General features: G+C 49.7%; 1 protein-coding gene across 7 annotated transcripts in view; it reads right to left on the bottom strand.

The window, feature by feature from the left end:
• Nucleotides 1–17,836, bottom strand: part of LPIN1 (lipin 1) — a 113,544-nt gene extending 95,708 nt beyond the window's left edge. Inside the window, exon 1 of one of the 7 annotated variants that reach the window (XM_074341678.1) lies at nt 17,359–17,836. In XM_074341678.1, the coding sequence (XP_074197779.1) occupies nt 17,359–17,439 (81 nt within the window). In that variant the 5' untranslated portion in view covers nt 17,440–17,836. The remainder of the gene's footprint in view (nt 1–17,358) is intronic. The other 6 variants (XM_074341675.1, XM_074341674.1, XM_074341676.1 and 3 more) reach the window with 6 other exon arrangements.
• Nucleotides 17,837–21,426: the final 3,590 nt, after the last annotated feature.

The raw sequence follows: 21,426 nt of genomic DNA, 5'->3' as shown, positions 1-21,426 counted from the left end.
ATCCTTATCTGATGGGCAGCAACACTGAACAAATAAACCGTGTGGCGTCACAGACGATGGGTCGTCATGGAGATTCACAGATGCTGAGAAAATGACTGGAGAGCAGTACACGGAGCACTTCAACTATAATCATCTTTTTTTTTTCCAAAGTAGTAGTTCACAATGCAGATGCTCACAATATTATTCTCTATAACTGTTATATGTATGAAAGTGTTCATATTTTTAAAAAATTAATAGATACGCAAAAAGTTAGCCATGACTATTATGCGGCCAGTCCTGTGCTAGGTGTTGGGCTGGGAAGTGGGTGGGGGGTGGGTGGCGCATGAAGGACCCTGGTCCTGTCCTCCAAGGCCTTGGTACTTACAGTGAGACAACACAGCAACTTCCAGCACAACACACAACAAGGACAGAACACACGAGGAAGCCAGTCCAGGATTCACGGGCAGACGAGTGATACTGACACTCAGTGGCACAGAAGTTCAGAGGCATCGAGACGGCTGTGGTCAAAGGGGTTGGGGGACCCTCACAAGGACAGGGAGCTGAGCTCAGCTCTGAGGAGCCAAAGGAAGGAGAAAGGCTTCATGGAGAACAGGAGCTGTCACCCGGTGCTCTCGCAGGAAGCTCGTGGGACAATAACGGAGCGTCTGACCCTACAAACGTCTGTGAACCTCACTATAACCTCATCCGATCATGGAGTCGCTGGTTCTGTACAACCCACAGAGTCTTTTCTGTTTCGAGGATTCTATAATTCTGTGTGCCAAAATGACAAGTTCATTCAACTCTAGGCATTGGGCGTGCAGAATTTTTAAAATAGATGTCCCTTGCCTCAAAGAATTCACAATCTAATATAAGAAGACTCTTTGATTCCCTTAACAACCTTGAGAAGGAGACACAGTAAAGAGGAGGAAACTGATGCTCAGAGAGGTACCAAGCACAAAACACAAACTCGGCCTTGGGGAGCTCCATTCCAGGGGTGGGTTCCCAGGTAAACAAGAAGCAGCATTCTTGGTGATCTCCTGCACTTTGACACGCCTGTGAGTGGGCCAGAGGGCTCCTGTTAAGAATGCAGATTTGGATCCGGCAGGCCTGGGGTGGGTCTGAGAGTCTGCACTTCTGATTAGCGCCCAGGGGATGCTTCTGCTGCTGGTCTGAGGACCAGCACAGGGCTCTAGACTCAGACCAGCTCAGACTGCTGACCAGACCATTCAGCAGTGCCTGGATCACACTTAGATCATTCTAGATTCTCTAGATCAGTGCTTCCCAAAGTGGGCTTCACATCAGAGTCACATGGGCAACTTGCTGATGCCCACAATTTGCCTCCATAGGGATGGGATCTGGAATTCCATAGTCTTTTTCTTTTTTTCTTTTTTTTTTTTAACAAGTTCATCAGGGCCTCTGGCGCACAGCCTTTGCCCCACCTGACCTTCCGGAGACCCTGACAATCTGCTCTGCCTTTTCAGTTTCTCTGACTCTCCAGCTCCACCTGCTGGATCCATCTTGTCTGTCACAACAACCACAAAGCTTCCTTCCATTCACAACTGGACACAAGCCCAAGAAAGCCTCTGCGGTGTGATTTGACGTGTACAAGGAAGACAGGCCCCTGATCCCAAAGAAGAGGCCCCCACCACGTTAGCTGGTCTTGATGCCTTAAATTTCTCAGGCTGCAGTATAATACCAAGATCAGAGAGCGAGGACCCTGCTTATCTCTGTTTCCTGGGGCTTAGCAAAGGGTACAGAAGACAGACCTAGTAAATGGCAGTAAAATTTAAATAAAAACTTTGAACTAAGCTTTGCCCTTCTTTTCTATTTTTATCAAAAGAAAACATCTGGAGAGGAGTGATTTAAATGAGTTTCCTCCTGCGGTTTTCCTCTGGGACACAAAGTGGGGAACACCAGAGCACCATGTGCCTCAGAGGAAAGGAGAGGTGGAAATGTGCGAGAAGGAAGGGAGGCGGGGCCTCTGCAGAGCACTGACTGCTAAGCAGTTAACAACACTATGACTCGGGATCTACATCCGCTCGCTCATCAGAACTGGAGAATTCATGAATGTTCTCTATTGCAGGCCCCACTCTAACCCATTGAATCAAAATCTCTAGTGGGAGAACCCAGGAACTTTGTGAAGCTCCCAGGTCATTCAGGTATTTGGGAAGCACTGCATCACATCACTCGACCTTCACGGCAACCCATTTTACAGATGAGGCCACTCAAGTGCAAGGGGACTCACTGGAGTCCCACAGCCAGAGCCAAAGCAAAGAGAAGGAAGTGGGACCCACCTTTCGGGTGGCATTTTCACAGGAAGTAGAAACATTCAAAATCCTGGGGTGAGTAATAGGTGATGACTTTTTGCTCTGAATCTGCCAGTGTTTATTTAGGATACAGTGAGGCAATGCTCCCGTTTAAGACATGTTGCCCTTGTTGACTTCACCCTGCACGCCTCCAAGTGAGTCATCCTTAGTGTGAGCCAGGGACGTGGACGGCCTGTAAGAAAGTGGCAGCCACCAGAATTCACAGGGAACAAGCCTGGCAAAGAAAATGCTTTTTTTTTTTCATAGAATAGTTAGGGTGGCAGAGCAGGGGCATGTCATACACACACACACACACACACACACAGGGTATTACAGGTCTGAACAAGGCATCTGATAAAATCTTTCAGCATGCCCTAAAAGACGTGTTGCATCACTTGGGCTGGGTAATGTAGTAAGTACAGCTGGTTCAACTAACATTCCTGAAGGACAAGAAAATCAGCTTAGACGAGGCCTCAAATCTCATGCCTCTGGCTCTGTTCTTGTTCTCTCCTTCTTAAGCATTTTATTAACATCGACTTGGGGTAGAAAGCCCGTGTGTGACTTAGGGTCAAGATGCTGTAATGCATTTGTATTTTGAATGGCCCCCTCTAATCCAAACTCAGTATATAAAAGGACAAAACAAAATGCCATAGTGAGGCTCACAAACGAGGGAAATGTTTCATGAACCAGAGATAGATCAGACTTGTAAGGCCACGGTCCAAGAGGCTCTGGTCTAGAAGCAGAGGGTGTGACCAGCACCTGCGGGCAGGTGAGGTGGGGCACAGGGGCCAGGCTCCACACTGAAGCCTGTCTTGAGAAGGGGTTTCCATTGCCGGCCAAAAGAGACTCAAAACTTTCTCCAGCCCTACTGCTTGGGGATAAGGTTAGGTGAGGGAACAATGACACAACCTTTCAAACAGAAATCACACTGAGGCGCTGTCTCACTCAAGTCTGTGTCAAAAAATCCCCAGTATCTCTACAAGAAAGGAGCTCTGTGGTTGCCCTTTTAAGGCCTCGCTCTGGACCATGCTCCAGGGACCTGGGGAGGCAACTAGACTTGGGTGCGTCTCTTAAATCTTTCAGCCTTAATGTTGGCGAACAAAGGACTGGAGGGGGAAGGGGAATGTGTATTAGAGTAAAGAAAAAACAACAACACACGTTCATTCAAAATGATCTCCAAAGCAAAATTTCTTACACTTATGAAAACATGCAATGCTAATAAAGACGGCAAGAGAAATAAACATTTGGAATATGAATTCACTTCAATGTCATTTCACTGAACAGCCTGACAATTATTCTAAAGAAATATAATTAAGATGCTTAAAAATATAGATTAAGGAATAACTTCCACTAAAAAGAGAAATTATGAAACAGAAAGATACAAAGTTTAAACAACAGCTAGCAACTGGGGAAAAGAACCAATTAGAAGCTTTGGAAATGAAATATATAGTCACTGAAACTAAAACAAAGATAAACTCAAGAGAGTGGATAAAATCTAACAAGATGCAATAGAAGAGAGAATGAACGAAGTGGAATGTAGTACGGAAGAGTTCAACCAGCACAGCAAGTCAAAGCGATGAAGAAAGACATAGAAGAGCAGGTAGGAGACCTGGAGGATGCCTGAGAAGCTAAATTTTATGTCTAATAACTGTTCCAGAAAAGAGAATTAAGGAAATCCCAGAGAAGAAGCTTTTGAAGAGCTGTCTGAAAATTTTCCAAAATTGATGTAAATCATGAGTGGTGAGAGTAGACCCTGAGCATTAAGAAGGGCAAATAAAAATAACTCTACACACATTGTGTAAGACTAGTTTTCTTTAAGTACAAAGGGGAAACAGCCATCAGCCTAGACTGGGCTAATGTCCGAGTGATGACTGGCAGGAGTATAGAAATTACAAATAATTTTACATTGCCTTAGACAACAGTTCAGTGGGTATGTCTAGAAATTAAGGAGAACCACTAAAAGAATGGGAATTCAACCTTGAGTCATGGAATCTGCTAAAGAAAAACAGAAAATCAGATGGAAAAAAATACTTTTTCAATTGTCAATCCAATAGAAGCCAGGAAAGGAACGCAAAGCAAGTCAGATTTTCAGATGCAACAAAATCAGTACATTGGATAACAGAATTAAAGCCCCAAAGGGCTCTGTCAGGCCTAAATCCAGTGAAATGACATGCAAGACAGATATACTAAGACTCAAAAAGTCAAGTGTGGGGACTACTAGTTGGCTTAGCCGTCAGCAGTTAACGCTGAGTGCTTCGGTCTTAGAAACTAGTAAGAGATCCACGAGACCTAGAACAAGGAAGCCAGGCGCCACTGTGCCCTGTGCTGGTCAGATAAAACTTCAAGAAGGACACTAAACAACTAGAGCGTTCCCGAAGAATATAAGTAGATGTCAGCAGAACCAGAAGTCCTGCCTCACAGCAAAGAGCTGGAGGAAGGAGCTGAGCATATTTAGTCTGGAGAAGAAAAGAAGTGGTAAGGTCATGAACACTGCCTGAATACCCTGGAAGGACACACTTTAAAAATATATATATAACATATATAAGTAATACATAAAATATTATACATAATATCTATAAATATTATATATCATATGTGTATGTATTTATTATACTTAAATCTATATATTTAATATGTAAATATATTAAATACATTCATAATTAAATAATGTATATATTTAATATTTTGATAAATATACTTTTATTTATCTTTATTAAATTTATTTATTTTATTAATACAGCTGAGCCTTGAACAAGGGGTTCAAGGGGTTAGGGGCACCGACTGCCCTGCAGTCAAAAATCCACATATAACTTTGTCGCTGGCTTTGCGCATCAGTGGTCCTGCATCCACAGAGTCACCCCTCGAGGATGGTGTGGTACTGGAGTATGTACTCAGTGAAAAAAATGTTCGGATTAAGCGGACCCACAGAGTTCAAACCTGTCCTGTTCAAGGGTTAAAAATATATATTTTATTAAATATACATACAAGACTAATTCCGGGTGGCACCAGCGGGTCCAGCTAGGATCAGAGCTGACATCAGAAAAAAGTGAATTTTGTTTCCCAGCCTGCAGTTGGAGCTGTTCAACCTCCCACTTTTGTTCCCGGAGCTGCTTCTCTCTCCCAGATCCTGTCAGGCGCTAGGGAACCAAAGACGCACAGGGCACAGTTTCTGTCCTCAAGAAGTTCACCATCCAGCAGGGGAACAAGGCTGCAGAACAAATCAATGCAATGAAGGAAGCGCTAGACTGATGGTACCGAGGACGGCGGGCGCCAGAGGCAGGCGGAATTCATGTGCTCTCCAAGGGCAGACGAGACAGCTCGCTAGTAAAGTGGCCCAGGAATTGGGCCTTGAAGAGCAAGCTGGAGCTTGCTGGACAAAGAGGTGGGGAGGGAGCTTCGTGAATAGGGGGGCAAGGGCATGGGAGTGGGGGTGGCTTTGGGGAAAACTTGAGAGCCCAGCATGACTAGAATTGCATTTTCGTCCCTGAGCACAGACCACCAGTGAAGCTTCTAAGAAAACAGAGATGCGTGGGGCCCAAGCCCACAGACTCTGATTCTGTATTATCTGGAAGCTGTGTAAGTGAGTCTGATGTCCAGGACTGAGAGCGTCTATAGGACGCCACGAGGCCAGCTGTGAGTGGAGACTAGATCAGATAACCAGCCAGCAAGGCCCCTTCCCAGCCAACATTCGGGAAACCCATAGAGCATTAAGTGTTCTTTCATCCAAAGACTTTCCCAAGGGCAGGACCCATGGAGATCAGTGTCTCTTCTGCTCCCCCCACCCCTATCCCTACATGACCCCAGGAAGAGGTGCCGAGCACCAGGGTCAGCTGGAAAATGACCATCACTCAAGTAAAATAATCCCTGCTGGAGAACCAGATCTCTAACCCCAAGCATCAGGGCCAAGCAGAGACACGCTGCTGGGTGACTGGCTCCCATGAAAGTTAGAGCTCACTCCTGTAGATGCTTCCAGAGAAAAGCACAAAGGCAGCATTGCCAGGGGAGAGAGCAGACCTTTAGAAGCAGGAGGCCTGCACTGGAATTAGGGTTTCACTGCTAGTTATGAGACCTCAGGCCAGTTAAGTAATCGCTCTAAGCTCCTCTGTGTATCAACTGAGTGGCTGCTGAATGTTCAACATGTCAGACTTTCTGTCCTTTCTCTTTCCATCTGGTGACCTCTCACCCAATGGGCATTTCTAACTGGATAAAACCCAGGAACTTGATCCCATCTTGCTCCACCTTTAACTGCGTGGCAAAGTGTCTATCAAATGGCTATTAATAAACTCAGCTTCTGCCCAGGTCACATCAGGGGAGGACACCAATGAGTCAAGTCCCTATTTCCTTTATTTTGAATTGCTTTGAAGTTCAAATCACCCTGAATAAAAATAATCTGCTCAAGAATTTCCACCTAACTCTAATCACTGGCTAAAACGTTTGACATATTAACTTATTTTTCTTTTGCCCTCCGCCCGTGCATGAAGCAGAGAGGCGTGGGCCCTGCCCAGGTGTGCCCTATCCTGGGTCCTGGTGTGACAGCGCCCTCTAGAGGGCATTTCTGGTCCAGGACACCAGGGCTGGAATGACAACAGATCCTCTCTGGGAAGGGCTGCACTTTTACGGAGTAAACCAGGGGCAAGCAGAGCCTGATGGATGTAACAGGGCATGGAAAAAGGGTCCTCCAGCCATGGCCACACAGAAAGCCTCATCCCACCAATCCCAAGTCTGGAGACTATTAGTCTGTTTTGCTTTAAAAAGAATTCCAGACTGTGATTCCAGAGTAGTCGACCTGGACAGCCCACAGGAGGTTACCTCCTCCACGGGGCCCAAACTATGCGGCCTGGAGCCCTGGGGTGACTTAGGAGAGAGAGATGGCAGGTTGATGAGGAGGTGGTGGATGTGGGAGCTTGAGAAGGGAGGGCACCGAACTCGCCATCTTTGCATGTCGAACGTTGTCCCATTTTGACTTCACCTATAGGGAGGGGTCTGCAGATATTTTCACTGATAGCAAGGGTTCTGCATTGGAAAATGCAGGTGCTGAAAACTGCGATCAGATGCAACTCCCTGGACCACAGCTGGACCCCTCTGGATGAACAGATTTCAAAAAGGTGCCCCTTCCTCCCCACTGTCCCAGCCACCCTCAGTCCCAGAGCCCGTAGGCTTGGTGAGCAGAGCGCAGGTTGGATTTCTGTCCCCAGGTGCCCCTGAGCCAGCACTCCATGGGGACCGCCACCTACAGACCCTACCCAGCAGCCCCACCGTGCCCTCATGTTGCAAAGGCGCCTGACAAGGCTTGTCTCAAGTGTCACATCCTCCAGGAGTAACAGTGAACTTAGCCATGTAGAGTGGGCACTTCCACACCTGTGGCTGCACAGACAGAGCCTCATGTGGTCTGCAGACAGGCCTGGAGGGGAGCGGTCACCCCTCCAAAGTGACAGCAGACCTGCTCAACACCACACCGTGAGCCTAGAACCCAGACATCCAGATCATGCAACCTCGCTATGGTCCTCTCCTACTGAACACAAGTCTCCTCTCCAGAGCTCCTTCCCTTCACCTGATAACAATTCTTCAAAAGTTCAGAAGCATGTCCCCTGTCCCTCACTGCTGTCCCTGCTGCAGGAGAGGTCACATTCTTCAGCCCCTCCCCACAGACTACAGACTGAAACCAGGAACGTCACGTTCCCATAATGTCCTGCTTTCCTGTCAATCCTGCCTCAGTAAAGAGGACATTAGGTATTTTTATTCCCAACTTTTGATTATGATTTGCTTAGATCCTTTAATCAATCCCAAAAGGATCTTAAGCAGCTTAGAAAAAAAAAAAAAGAGCCAAGTAATTGAACTGTTCAAAAAATAGATCAAAAGCCATGAAATGGAGCAGGAATTAGGGTGAGGGGAGGAAGTGGAGAGAACTATTCCTGCCATCAGGACTCAGGATAATCCAGCAGTTGGGCACTCAGCTAAGCCCAGCCCCCGGGGCAGCCAGGGCAGAGGGCGGAGACGAGGCACAGGGCTCTGGTCCGACAGAAGGACCTACATCGATTCATCACCATAGACCACATTCCAACCACACACCCTGCGAGGAATGTATTTACGGTTCCTCACACAGGGGAGACAAGAACAGGAGATAGTGTCCGACCCCACTGGAGTCTCAGGCACAGGCTTCCTCGAGATCACTCACGTGGGATGGGTGTGACCTTACTGGTGAGCATCCGCTCAGCTCACCATGCCAGATGGCCCATCCCGTGCCTTTAAAACAGCTCACCCACAGAACACACCACAGCTTCTGTCCCACAGCCAATACACACCAACCTCAGGCATTCCAGAGTAACTCACTCGGGCCGGATTCTCTGGCACCACCCTTTCCTACCAGCCGTCCCCTTCCCCAGAGTCTTTTTCCATCCTGGTATTCTGGTCTTTGTCTCCTGTTTCCCTCTTGAGCCTAACTACAGAGCCATCTCTAAATTGCTTCTGGGGCCAACCGACATTCTGGTTCCTCCCTCCTGGAGCACATCCCACGGACACTGGGCAGTGCTGTGGACGATCAGATGGTAAGTGCCAGGAGTGGGGTCGGGGAGCCCCAGTGAAGACCAGACCAGGCCAAAGCTCGTCCTCAAGTGATAAAGACCTGGGTGTGCTCCCTTTGTCACTTTGTTCATTTACCTGTTCTTTCAACAAAGGCCAAGCACGTGCTGTGTGCCAGGGACCAGCCTTGGAATAATAACCACAATAAAAGGCAGTGTGCTCCAAGTGTACTCCAAACCCAAATGCAAAGAGAAGTTTCAAGTGATATTGGAATTTACATGCATTTCCTGCATGAGAGGTCAGCAAACTAGAGCTTTAGTCCTAACTCCTTTTACACATGCCTCCAAAACACGCCTAGTGCTCTCTGGGGGGCTTAGTCTCCCCATCTGTAAAATGAGGGGTTGCACCAGATCTGGGCTTCTGAAACCCTGTATTTCAGGGACTGAAGTCGCATTTTTAGTCTAGACCTCTCTCCAGATTCCAGCCTCAACTATCCAACTCCAGAAGTTTCTCAGCCCCTTCATTGCAACCACCCTGGTGCCAACTACCTTCATCTCCCAGTAGGATTATTGCAACCAACTCCCAGCTGGTCCCCCTGCTTCTGAACTGCCCCACACGCCCCCATGACTTCCTGTCTCCCTCAGAGTCAAAGCCAATGGCTAGGATGTTCGGCCAGTCTCCACCCCTGCCTTGCTCTCTGACATGAACTCCTACTCTTCCTCTTGTCTCAGCTCCAACCACACTCTGTGTCTTGCTGTTTCTCAAACTTGCTGAGAGCCTTCAGCTTCAGGGCCTGAACCCTGCTGAGCCCCCCGTGCACTCCCTCACCTCCTTCAAGTTTTTGCTCAAACGTCCCCTTCTCAGAGAGACCTGCGCTGACCTCTCCACTTAAAACCACATCATCCTCCCATCTTGTGCTCCCTTCACCCTCCCCTGGCTTTATTTTTCTCCGTCACCCACCCTCCACCGGGCACATGTTTTACTTTTTATTTGCTTATTCTTTCCTCCTCCAGGAATGTAAATTCCAGGAGGGCAGGGTTATTTGTCCGTGTTATCTGCTGCTTCATCTCCAGTGCCCAGAAGGATACCTGCCAAATGGTAGAAGCCTAATGAATATTTACTACTAGAATGAATAAATGCATAAAAGACAGTCATCTGTTATTATTTTTGTTCTGGGGAACGTGGGTGATGACTGACATAGAGTTGTCAACTTTTTATCTTAAAAAAGAAGCAAGGAAGCAAGGAAGGAAGGAAGGAAAGTATCATCTACTATAATAATCATCTCATAATGTAAAGTGAGGGGGTAGGGTATAGGTCAGTGGTAGAGTGTATGCTTAGCATGCACCAGGTCCTGAGTTCGATCCCCAGTACTTCCATTAAAAAACAAAACAAACAAACAAACAAAACCCCCAAAACTTAATTGCCTCCCCCCAACTAAACTAATACAAAAACTAACTAAATAAATAAATAAAAATTTTTTAAAAGTGGGAAATGCATTCTCTCAGGATAAATAGCAATCTTTCCCAAGAAAAGGTCACATCAACACCTACACCACACAACGCTGTCCTGTTCTGTTTTTTCACTGTGCATCAGTGAAACCTTTGGCACCATCACCTGCTCATCCGCAACACCTCCCGGCGCTCAAGCTCTGCGTCACGAGAGTTCTTCCTTGAAAAAAAAAGACAAGACAGCCACGTGCCCCTGGCTGGCCCTTGCTCCCCAGATGCACCTGCTCATGTCCAGATCACTCTTGGTGCTGGAAAATGGTGGGGTCCCAGCTCTAGAAGCCGGCTCAGATCCAGGCCACCTCTCGGGTTAGTGAAAGCCAGCGTGACACCTCCATGTGGTTCACAAACTTTACAGTTCATGCTGAATTTTCAGTGAATTTATACTTTTTCCACAGCTCCTTTGACTACATTTTCATGCAGCTGCTAAGAGAAAAACAAAATAAGACCCTATAAACGTCGCCTCACTTACCCTGACGATAAGCTGGCAAAGGCAATATATTAGTCCCCATTGGAAAGATGAAGAACCCGAGGATCAGAGAGGCCAAGAGTAACCTCATGGAGGTAGGGGGAGTGATGGGCAGCTCAGGTGCAGTGGACACCCTACCCCCTCCTTCTTCCCTCTGCAGGGGCGAGAGGGGCGGGGCGAGAGGGGCGGGGCGAGAGGCGGAAGTGCACGCCCTTGACTCTCCAAATCGAGAGCTGGTACAGACCTCTTGTTTTCTCCTTCCTCCTTCTCAGCCCCCTTGTCCCAGCCCTTAAGTTCAGCTCCAGGCCCATGGCCAACATAACTGATTTCCTGAGCAGCCTCACTCCAAGGGCTTCGACCTCTGGACCCAGCAGTGCGCAGGCCCAGACCTCACCGTCGGAAGCATAACTAGTCCGCCCAGCTCTCTGCCGCATAATTTGGCATTTTAAAACAGGAGGACACCAAATTGGACACGATGCATGTTACTGGGTATATGTCGTCTCACGTAGCTCTTGGCTCGCTGGCTGTCGTTTCCATTCGGGACCGTGTGCAGCCCCACAGGGCCGCGAGCAGGCGGAGCGGATACCTGCAACTGTCCGGAGCCCCACAGTCTTCAAAGGGCTTCGACTCACAGAACTCATCTGAGCCTCTGAGCACCAGGCAGAGAAACTGAGTCTCTCAGAGAAGTGACCTTGTCCAAGGTCAGACACCTAGTCATTTGAAAGCTCTGCCGGCAGCCCTGGTTTCGAGACCCTGGGTCTACATGTCTAGGGCACCTCAGCATTTTGCTTCTCAATAGCACATATACATGTGCAAAAAAAAAAAAAAAATTTTGGCAAAGAGGGGAGCCCTCATTATATACATACTTTTAATTTAAATGCATTCAGTTATGTATATTCTTGGCAAAATACAGAGAGAGAGAACAAAAAATAATAATGGAGGGATAAATTAGGAGTTTGGTATTAACAGACACACACTACTAGATATAAAATAGATAAATAAGAAGGACCTGCTGTATAGCACGGGGAACTATATTCTATTTCTTGTAATAAGCTATAATGGAAAAGAATTTGAAAAAAAAAATGTGTGTATATGTACAACTGAACCGCTTTGCTGTACACCTGAAAATAACATTGTAAATCAACTACATTTCAATAAAAAATAAAATTTTAAAAATAATAATAATTTCAGCCGTACATGGCAATTTCCTTTGCCGTTTTCCAGAGAGTAATCCCAGAGAGATCTGGGGAGACCAGCTGTATATCTGCTGTTTCGTCACTGCCTCACTTCCCAGGAGGACTTTTGAGGTGAACATCTCACATCACGTGAGTACAGTGTTCAAGGAGAGAGGTCACAACCTGCCAAAAAGGCCAGTCGTGCGAGGCTTAACAGGAGGAATGGAAATCCGCTCTAAGGCTGTGGGAAACCGAACCTATGTTGGGTTTAATAAGAGCCAACACTCGTTACATGCATACTAAGTGTTTTATGGCTTTAACTCATTGAGTCCTCACAAAATCCCTTTCGCAGACAAGGAAATGAGTCTACAAAAGGTCAATCACCAGCTAGCAAGCAGGAGAGCTGGGCCTTGAGCCCCAACAGAGAATCTATTTCATGTAGTCCCTTAGTGTTACTGCTAACGTGCCAAGGAATGGAGTCTGCAGGGACCAACATCCTCAGGGAATTTGACCACACACAATTTCTGCCTCTTGCACTAACGTTAGATTCTAATCTTTGCGTGAACACATGGCTACCATACAAAGCCCTGTACCCCTTCTCTAGCCCTGACTGGAGGGGTGGGGAGATGACTAGGATCTCTAAGTGGCAGTGAGAAAAGACCTTTGGGAACCAGCTGTGGGTGAGGGGATGGCTCCATAGCCTTACAGGTGTGTGCCAGGTAGAGGGACTGTCCCATTCCAGAGCAAAAGGGGGTGCTGCAAATAATTACATCAAGACGATAGGTGTAACCCTGACCGACCCAGGCAAATGCAGCTGTGTTGGGTGCTGCGGGCGATATCAAGACGGAGACAGCCTTGCAGCCCTTGGGAGCACACAGCTCAACGGGAGAAAAGAGGCTGTAAATAAGAACTAGAACAGGCAGTGAGGGAGGGTGCTATCTAGAGTCAAAATTTAAAAGTAGTGTCCCCCACACGTGAATTTCATAAAGGGAAACAAGATCAAAACACACGGAACATGAAGCAAAGAAAATTAAGATGTTACTTAACACGAGGATGGAGGCCCCCAACCTCAAACAGTAAGTGACATTTCACAGAGATGGTGGTGTTTGAACTGGCTCTTAAAGGATGAGTAGGACTGTGATTAGCTGAGAAAGAAGGAAGAGCATCTGCCTCTGTGCAAGATGCAAAATGTATTCCAACAACAGTTTGCTGCAAGGAGTTCAATCACAAACAAATGTAATGGCGAGAAATTCAAGCAGGACCGGGTAATCACTGACCTTGCACCATTGAGCCTCTGTGTTCATCTAACTCTTTGTCCCTTGTAGAAGTCCCACTGGGAACACGGTTATGTTCCGATGGTGTGGTGGTTTTCCTATTTGTAGTGGCAGAGTGCCGTCTCTAGGGGGAGCTCCAGGCCTCCCTCAGACTTCCCCCGAGGTTGAGGCGGGGGCTGCGGTGGGGGAGTGGTACTGGATGGTTGGATGGGCCCACGAAGCTGAGAGGAGCAAAGAACCAAAAGCTCTGCTTCCCACAGAGGGAGGGCCTGTGGCGGTTGCTTCCTAGTTTTTCTCTCTGCCTCCCCCCTCCCCCCAGGGCTGTTGGTTTCAGGCCTACCCCAGGCAGTAGCCTCTTGGGAGCCCTCCCTGGACCAGATGAGCAAACAGGCATTTCAAGTCAGCTGTGGCTCTGGGGAAAATGGACCCTTTCCTTGAGGCTGTCCTTCTATGCCCCGACTATGGTCAGGGGTACGGGCCCCAGGGGTCCCTGAAGAAAAGTATCCAGGAGGGTGTCGTCTGGCTCCTGTCCAGGCCTCTGGTCAGCAATGCCAAAGGAGTTTAGGTGGCAAACATCTGTTCTGGGCAGTTGGGGCCCACATTGCAGCCCGTGCATGAGTCTACAGGGGCTGGAGGTGGCGGGATGAGTCTGGGGTCCTGATGGTCACCTCCCTGGAGACCCAGCTAACACGACAAGCTCAGTGCCTCTGAAGAAAGAGAACAGAGCCAAGCAAAGGAAGGTGAGGCCAGCTTTTGAGAGGCCTTGAATGCCGAGCCAAAATGTCTGGACAGCTCACTCAGAATTCTCTACATCGGGGGACACAGAGGTCTATATTTGTACATTTCCTCCTTACAGTGCTAAGACCAAAGGTCCAAGTGTGAGTGATTTAATTTCTCTTCACTATGATGTTTACAGTCCAACCTGTAACAAGCTATCTTTTTTTTTTCAGGTTTAGTCCTATTATTAATAATAATTACCATTTACCAAGCACCTGTAAGTATTATATTATTACGCCCCATTTTACAGATGAGAAAACTAAGGCCCCAGTTCATCAGAACTTGTAACTGGTAAAACTAGGTCTTGAGCCCAGGCCCCACGGCCCCTGCCCCGCACCCTCGGATTCACATTGGGTCCCACATATTTGGCCCGTGACTGCTGGCTCTCAATTCACAGGCTGAGTGCGTGACCAAAATGAATGTCACCGAGCACGCCCAACTAAGGAGAAATAAAATCCCAAATGGCCCGAGGAACAAATCCTGCAGACTTAGCTTTGGGGAACACCCTGTACTCTCAAAGCCCAGCCTTCTTTTAGGTTGAACCCTTGACCTAGAAGTTTCCACCCCCATGTGCTCTGTTTATTGAAATCCTACCCTTCTCCAAGGCCTGGCTCCAATGCCAGCTTCTCAGAGACTCCCTCCCTGGCCTTGCCAGTAGGAATTCCTCCTCATCTATGTCCTGTGAACTTGGCACCTGGCTGGGTGCAGGCTCACCCACTCATATTCTGACGTGACCTCCTGCAGGTAGGAACCAAGTCTCACTGTCTCACCCATCTCTGCACCCCATGGGGCTCTGCACACACTCAGGGCCCGGGGACCAAGCTCACAGTCTCTGGGAATGGTGGTGGCCAATGCTGCAGGGAGCTGGTGCCAACTTAACAGGTGCCTCCAAGGGCTCACGATGTGCCAGCTGCCCTTTTCCAGCCCCAGGCGTGAAAGTCCCCCACGATGGCTGAGCCACTTTTACCCTTCCCAGAAGCAGCCGGCCCAGCCCGGGCTCCCAGCCACGGCAGCTGCAGTTCCTGCCTCTTCCGTCCTGCGTGGCCAGCTCCCTTGCAGCGTCCTCCTCAGCTTTCCTGCATGGCAGTCGGTCCATCTGGTCGTCCGCCTCAATTTCCTGCCTTGTGTTCCAGTCCTGCTTTGCAGATGCCCGACTCTGGACCTGGCCCTCCTCTGTTCTTCAAGGACTAGACTCAGCCCCCGGTAGCGGAAGGAGGCCAGCTCCCTCACTGGAGCCTGATTAGGCTCCCTGAATCCCTGCCCTGCAGCCACCCTTCAGCACAGCAGATCAGATTCTTCCAGACATGGGCACAAGCCTGAGTCAAGCCCAAGCTCCTGGGCCCCTTCAGACTCTGTGCCCGGGGGTGGACACCCAGCAAGAGCCAGCGTGGCAGCGCCAGAGTCCAGTAACCCCCCTCCCCACTGCCCGTCCCCTCTCCTGCCAGGGACCCTGCCTCCCGCAGGGAGGAGAGTCACAGGCGCCATGCAGTGGGGTATCCAGGCCACAGTGGGACAGCAGAGGGGCCTTTGAGGATTTTGGAATCAAGCACACAGGGCAGTGTAGGGGTTGAAATGAAAAGGGACCAGAGGATATGAAATTCTTTCTGTGGGGCTTGATTATAATGAGCCTTCAGGGAAATAAAGCATGATCTCTGTTTACAAAGTTCCCAGGCTCCCAAGCAGTGGGATGATTGGCGTTTTTCTATCTTATTTCCACTTTGCTGTACAGTCTAGATCTTCCATAATAAACATGCTTTTATAATCAGGAAAAATAATGAATAATCCAAAAATATAAGCAGGAAACAGATATTGCCAGTGATTCCTCGGATGACAGCATCAGCAGGGTGCCTGGGGTGACAGACGGGCTGGCCTGGCATCCCGTCTCCAGATCCTCCACCGGCCTCCTGAGCCACGGTGGGCAAGTCCCAACTTCAAAGCCTCAGTTTCCTCAGCTGTCACATGGGAATGACAGTGTCACCTGGGCTGTACAAGAGAGATGCCACGAGGATAAGACGGGCATCCCAGGGCCGCGGAGACTCAGTCCCTGTAGCGGACGTGGGAGAGCTTTAGGAGTGCCCAGCGCTGCCTACTCAGGAGAGGAGGAGCGTTTCTCAGTCAGCTCAGGGCTGCTCTGTTTAAGAGAGACAGTCCAGGAGTGGAAACAAGACACAGCTCTCTTAATCCCCAATAAACCACAAAACCATCTGTTTAATCAAGGTGGGGGTACCGTTGATTGGCACAGCACTGCTGAGGGAGGTCCCATTCCTGCCCTCAGCCTGTAGACAGAGGCTCATTGATGAGCCTCTTCTGCATCCGTCCACTCAGGAAATACCCACCCAAAGTGCCAAGCGGCCAATGATGGCAGAGGCGGGAGCAGAATCCAGACGCCCCTTCTCTCTCCTCCACTGCATTTCAGCCTGAGCCCCACCTGCATTTCAGCCTGAGCGCCAACAAGACAAACAACAGCAAGGTCTCTTGCCCCTGCAAGGAAAGGAGCCTGAGGGCGGACGTAACTGAAGTGATAGGTGACAGGTGCCTCAGGGAACCAGCAGCCAGGAGGCTGTGTCTGCCCCGTGTGTGCCACACCCTTCACCCTCTTCCTGAAGGATGCTCCCTCTCTCTGCTTCCGGGGCACATGGTCCCTCCAGTGCCAGCCCAGCCTCTGCAGCTGAGGACCAGAGGAGGAACATCAGATGTGTCCCAGACACCATCTGGGGTGGGGTTTAACACATTATCTTCACTGCAGCCGAACCCCAGCCTTTGGAAGAAAGAGTGAGCCTTGAATTCTAGCCCAGGCTCCATCCTCGGTACCCAATTCTACTTGGAATTATCTGAACACCTTCTACTCTTGCTTTGAGGCTTGAAGTGAAAATAACTACTATTGAACAAAGCCCTGGCATCCAGGATGAGACTTAAGAAAGAAAGGACGGTGTGGCCACTGGTTCTGGAGTCCAGTGGAGGCTGCAGCACACACATCACAGTCTCTGAGACAAATGACTGTGTTGATCCAGTAACTTCAACACTCGGAGCCTCCCCTCCTCACCCGCGTGCAGACACAAAAGAGCAAGGGTCCCCAGCACTGTGCCTGGCAAGCAGGCGCCCTCAAATAACCCTGCTCCCCGTCTTGAGGATTAAAGCAATCACCGTTACTTTCCATCCATGGCAAGGAAAAAAGCCTTACTTCCTGAGTAAGTCCTAAACCCTCTTCTATAAATGCAGTCTCCATAACCGGAGCCCCCAGGGAGCAGCTGGTTCCATCGCTTATTTGGAGAAGTGTGAAGGCACAAATCCTCAAGGACCTGAGGGACCTCAGCTGGGGTGGCGGTTTGCAAGTGGCCACAGCCTGACCCTTACCCATGACCAAGGTGAGTCCGGGCGGCTCTTGTCCTGTGGGGGTTCCCAGGTGGAGCCACAGGCATGGTCCTGTTCCTCCATAGCCAGCCAAGGGATGCCGGCCGCCTCCTCCCTGGCGCTGGGAGAGCAGGGTCCTACAGCGGTTAATTTCACCCTCACCGGCGCTGGGCCGGCGACACTGAGCCTGGAGCAGGCGGCTTCTCTTTACACCCAGGAGCCCAGCCAAGTCACAAGGCTCAGGCAAAGGGCAGAGTGTTGAATCGCAAATCCTCTCCCACCCGGGACTGGCTAACAAAACAACACCTCCTGTTCCCTGAAGGATGCAGAAATTTCCCCCAGGTGCCAGTCTCTCTAAACTTTGTGAGAGGGACACCCTGGTGAGGGGGCGTGACCCCGGCTGGCTGACAGCTGGCCATTCTGGTCTCACCAGCCCAGAGGAATTTGTAAGACTCAGAGACTGACTAACTGCCCCCAAGATCACAGAGCAACAAAGGACAGAACTGGGATTCAAATCCACCGAGGGCTGTCCCCAGAGGGGATTTGAGAGATTACAGAGTATGCTGGGTGCAGGGAACCTTGCAAAAAAGGCTGTGTGGATTGTGGTCAGTTCACTTTCTATTCCACCAGTGTTCCCACGAAAGCAATGGGAATCCTTTCTCTCTGTGCCTAGGCACCCCCCGGGGAGTCAAGAGGCTGGGTTCGGTGGCCTCCCTTCCCCAGGGAGCCACACCGTCCTCTCCGCAAGCTCAGCAGCATCATCGTGATGCCTCACTGGATCTGAATGCTGTCCACACACCGGGCAGCGAGGCATTCAAGCTGCTTTCTGGTACATATTCTGCCAGCAACCCTATAAGTTTACATAAGTACAGTAGGAGCTTGAAGAACTGGTCTTGGGTCATGAAGCGGGAAATGACCAAGCAGGGCCAGGCTGGCTCCAACACGGTGCTTGAAATGTGGTTCTCATCCTACCAGGAGCTGTGGATTCATGGCGATGGGGCCAGGCTCAGAGGAGGGCAGGTTTAGAGGGCCCTGCGTCAGGCGGGGAGGGAGGGCACATAACTGGGGTGGTTTCTGGGCGAGGCTGGGGGTCACAGGGCATGCTGCAGGGGTGGATGTAGAGGTTTCGCTCTAGTTTGACAGGGACCTAGGGAGACAGCTTCCCTGAAGCTTAGCACAGAGGAACCCGTCGCCTCCTCGATGCCCAGAGCTGCTGCTGCTCCTCGTGTCCTCCGGTGATGCTAAGACCAACTGCCTCCTGATGTCCCTCAACTCTACTCCACACCCTGAGACGTGCCCTCTCTGGCCCTCCAGCTTCTCCCCAGCCAGGCCTGGCTGGTCCACCCTCTTCACTCCTCTTCCTCCTTCCCTCTGGAGGGGGGTCCCTGACCAGGAATCCATCAGGGGCTATGGTGGGAGTGAGGTGGACAAATACACGAAAGGCACCGGGTGTGTCCCGTCTAAACAATGGGTATAATGACTTTCCTTTAGAGGCTGGGGTCAGTGGCTTCCCAGGTGCTCCATCCAGTAAGGAGCTGGGAAGTATTCAACCCCAGTCCAGTTCCCAGGTCACCACGATCCTGGCCACACTGTGCTGCTGGCCTTCCTCACCCCAGAGGGGAGTGCAAAGTGCAGGGAGGGACCAAGACGCATTGTCCCAGAGCCAGGACCCCCAACTTCCCCACTGGAATCGGGCCCTCTCTGAATGCCCCCAGATGTTCTAAACGTAAGGGAGGAAAATAACACTTTAAGACACTTCTACTGAGCTGGGTCCCCACCACTCTTCCTATTTTTAATTCATCCTCTCAAGATATTTTAAGAAACTCATGACCAAGGAGTGATAAGATTGTGAGTAATTCTACCTGGTCGTGTTGAGCATTAGGTGGCAGTCTGATAGGTGCACAGCGCCACACGGGAGAGGCTGCCCTGCACGCAGCACACCGGCCTCCTCGCATGACCCGGAGGTGCAGTCACGTGCAGCCTCGCAGCAAACAAGTGGGGAGGGCGTGGCCCCGGGTGCTCCGAGCCCAGGCAGGTTTCACAGCCCTGCTGGCCACGCGTGTTGGAGATGGGAGATCAGGCTGACGTGTGTCCCACTGCCGCGGACAGCCCGCACTGGTTTGGCTGGTGCACCTGGGAATGGGGACGTGAGTGTTGACGGGGCTCCCGGAAGCGCCAGGTGATGACTGAACCTCACCATCTGAGTCATGCAGACCTGGGCTCTGGGTCTGACTCGGCCCCTAGAAGCTGTTCTGACTCAGGCCTTTAAGAGCCTTTGTTTCCTTATCAGGGAAATGCGGATAAAAATAGTGTCTCTGTCATAGGGCTGCTGCGGGGATACTTGAGGCCATGCACAGACAGTCCCTGTCACAATGCCTGGCATGTATCAGACCCTCAAAAGCGGTGACAACTATTCATCCTCACATAACCTTGAGGTGGGCATTAACACTCCCACTTTACACACGAGGAAACGGAGGCTCTGTTTTACTTGGGACTTCCATGGGCTGTGCTCTGCAACTTGTCCTCCACGGGAGCTCCTGAGGACTGTCACTGACCCAAAGGACCACAGCCAGGACCACGCTGGATTTCCCCAGAAACATGGCCCCTGCGTGCTCCCAGCTGGGAGAAGCCACAGGGCGCCCCTTTCCCCCTGGCTGCCAGGTCCACAGTCTGGGAGTCTCCTGTGAGCTCCCCAGGAGCACTTTGGGTTTTCCCATTTCTAAGCCTTAGCTCATGCCATGACCCCTTCCTGGAAAGCCTGTCCCCTCCTCTCTTCCTTTTCAGATTTGCCCACTATCTAGGCCCAGGTCAAACCTCCCCCCATCCATGGAGCCCTCTCTGATCTCTTGACTCCATAAGGATGTTTCCATCCTTTGACTTTTGAGAAAAAGGATGCAGGGTTGGGGATAACATTTCTGAGCTTCTTCCAGGGGTCAAGTGCTTTTCTCACACATATAACCTCTAATTCCCAAGGTTAGGTGCTATCCTTTCCCAGATGAAACAGACTCAGAGGGGCTCACCTGGCCAGGAGGAGGTGGAGCTCAGAGTCCTCACCATCCACTCCTCTTATTCGACACTGAGATGTGCCAGGACAGGTGAGCTACCTGCCAGTTTACATCTTATTTGCTCACCGACCGTAGGGACAGGGTCCAGGCCTTACTCATCTTTAGCTCCAATAGTACCTCACACAGTAAGGGACACAGCATGTGAAAAAGTCACCTCGGCTTTTTAAAAATTAATAAACTATGTTTTAGAGCAGTTTAGGCTCACAGCAAAACTGAGCTGAAAGTACAGAGTTCCCTTAGAGTCCCTGTTCCCACACATGTACAACCTCCTCACTGTCAACAGCCCACACCATGGGGTACAGTTTATAATCAGTGACCCTAAATTGATTGATCATTATCCCTCAAAGTGCATAGTTTACATGAAGGTTCACTCCTGCTGTTTTACATTCTGTGGTTTTGACAGGTGTCTAAGGACGGGCATATCCCCCAGCGAGATCACACAGAGGAGTTCCACTGCCCTGAAAGTCCTCTGTGCTCTGCCCATCACCTCTCCCTCCCTCCATGTCTTTTCATGGCTGGATAGCCCATTTTTAAAAAAATTTTAAGGTTTCTACATTATTCTTTTTTTTTAATGGAGATATTGGGATTGAATCCAGGACCTTGTGCGTGTTAAGCATACGCTCTACCACTGAGCTGTACCTCCACCCCGATAGTTCATTATTTTTTAATGCTGGATAATATTCCATTATCTGGATGTACCACAGTTTGTTTATCCGTTCACCTTCTGAAGGTCATCTTGGTTACTTCTAAGTTTTGCAACTATAAATAAAGCTTCTATAAACATCTCTGTGTGGGCTTTTGTGGTGATGTAAATTTTCAGCTCCTTTGGATAAATACTAAGGAGCACAATTGCTGGCTCATACGGTAGGAGTACGTTTAGTTTTGTAAGAAGCCACCAAAACGTCTCCCAAAGTGGCTGTAACATTCTGTATTTCCCACCAGCAGTGGATGAGAGTTCCTGTTGCTCCACATCCTTGTTGGCATCTGGTGTTGTCAGTGTCCCCGA

The sequence above is a fragment of the Camelus bactrianus genome, chromosome 15, assembly GCF_048773025.1.
Source record: "Camelus bactrianus isolate YW-2024 breed Bactrian camel chromosome 15, ASM4877302v1, whole genome shotgun sequence".
Lineage (NCBI taxonomy): Eukaryota > Metazoa > Chordata > Mammalia > Artiodactyla > Camelidae > Camelus > Camelus bactrianus.
The sequence above is the reverse complement of the archived record's forward strand: the minus strand, read 5'-3'. Positions and strand labels throughout refer to the sequence as shown.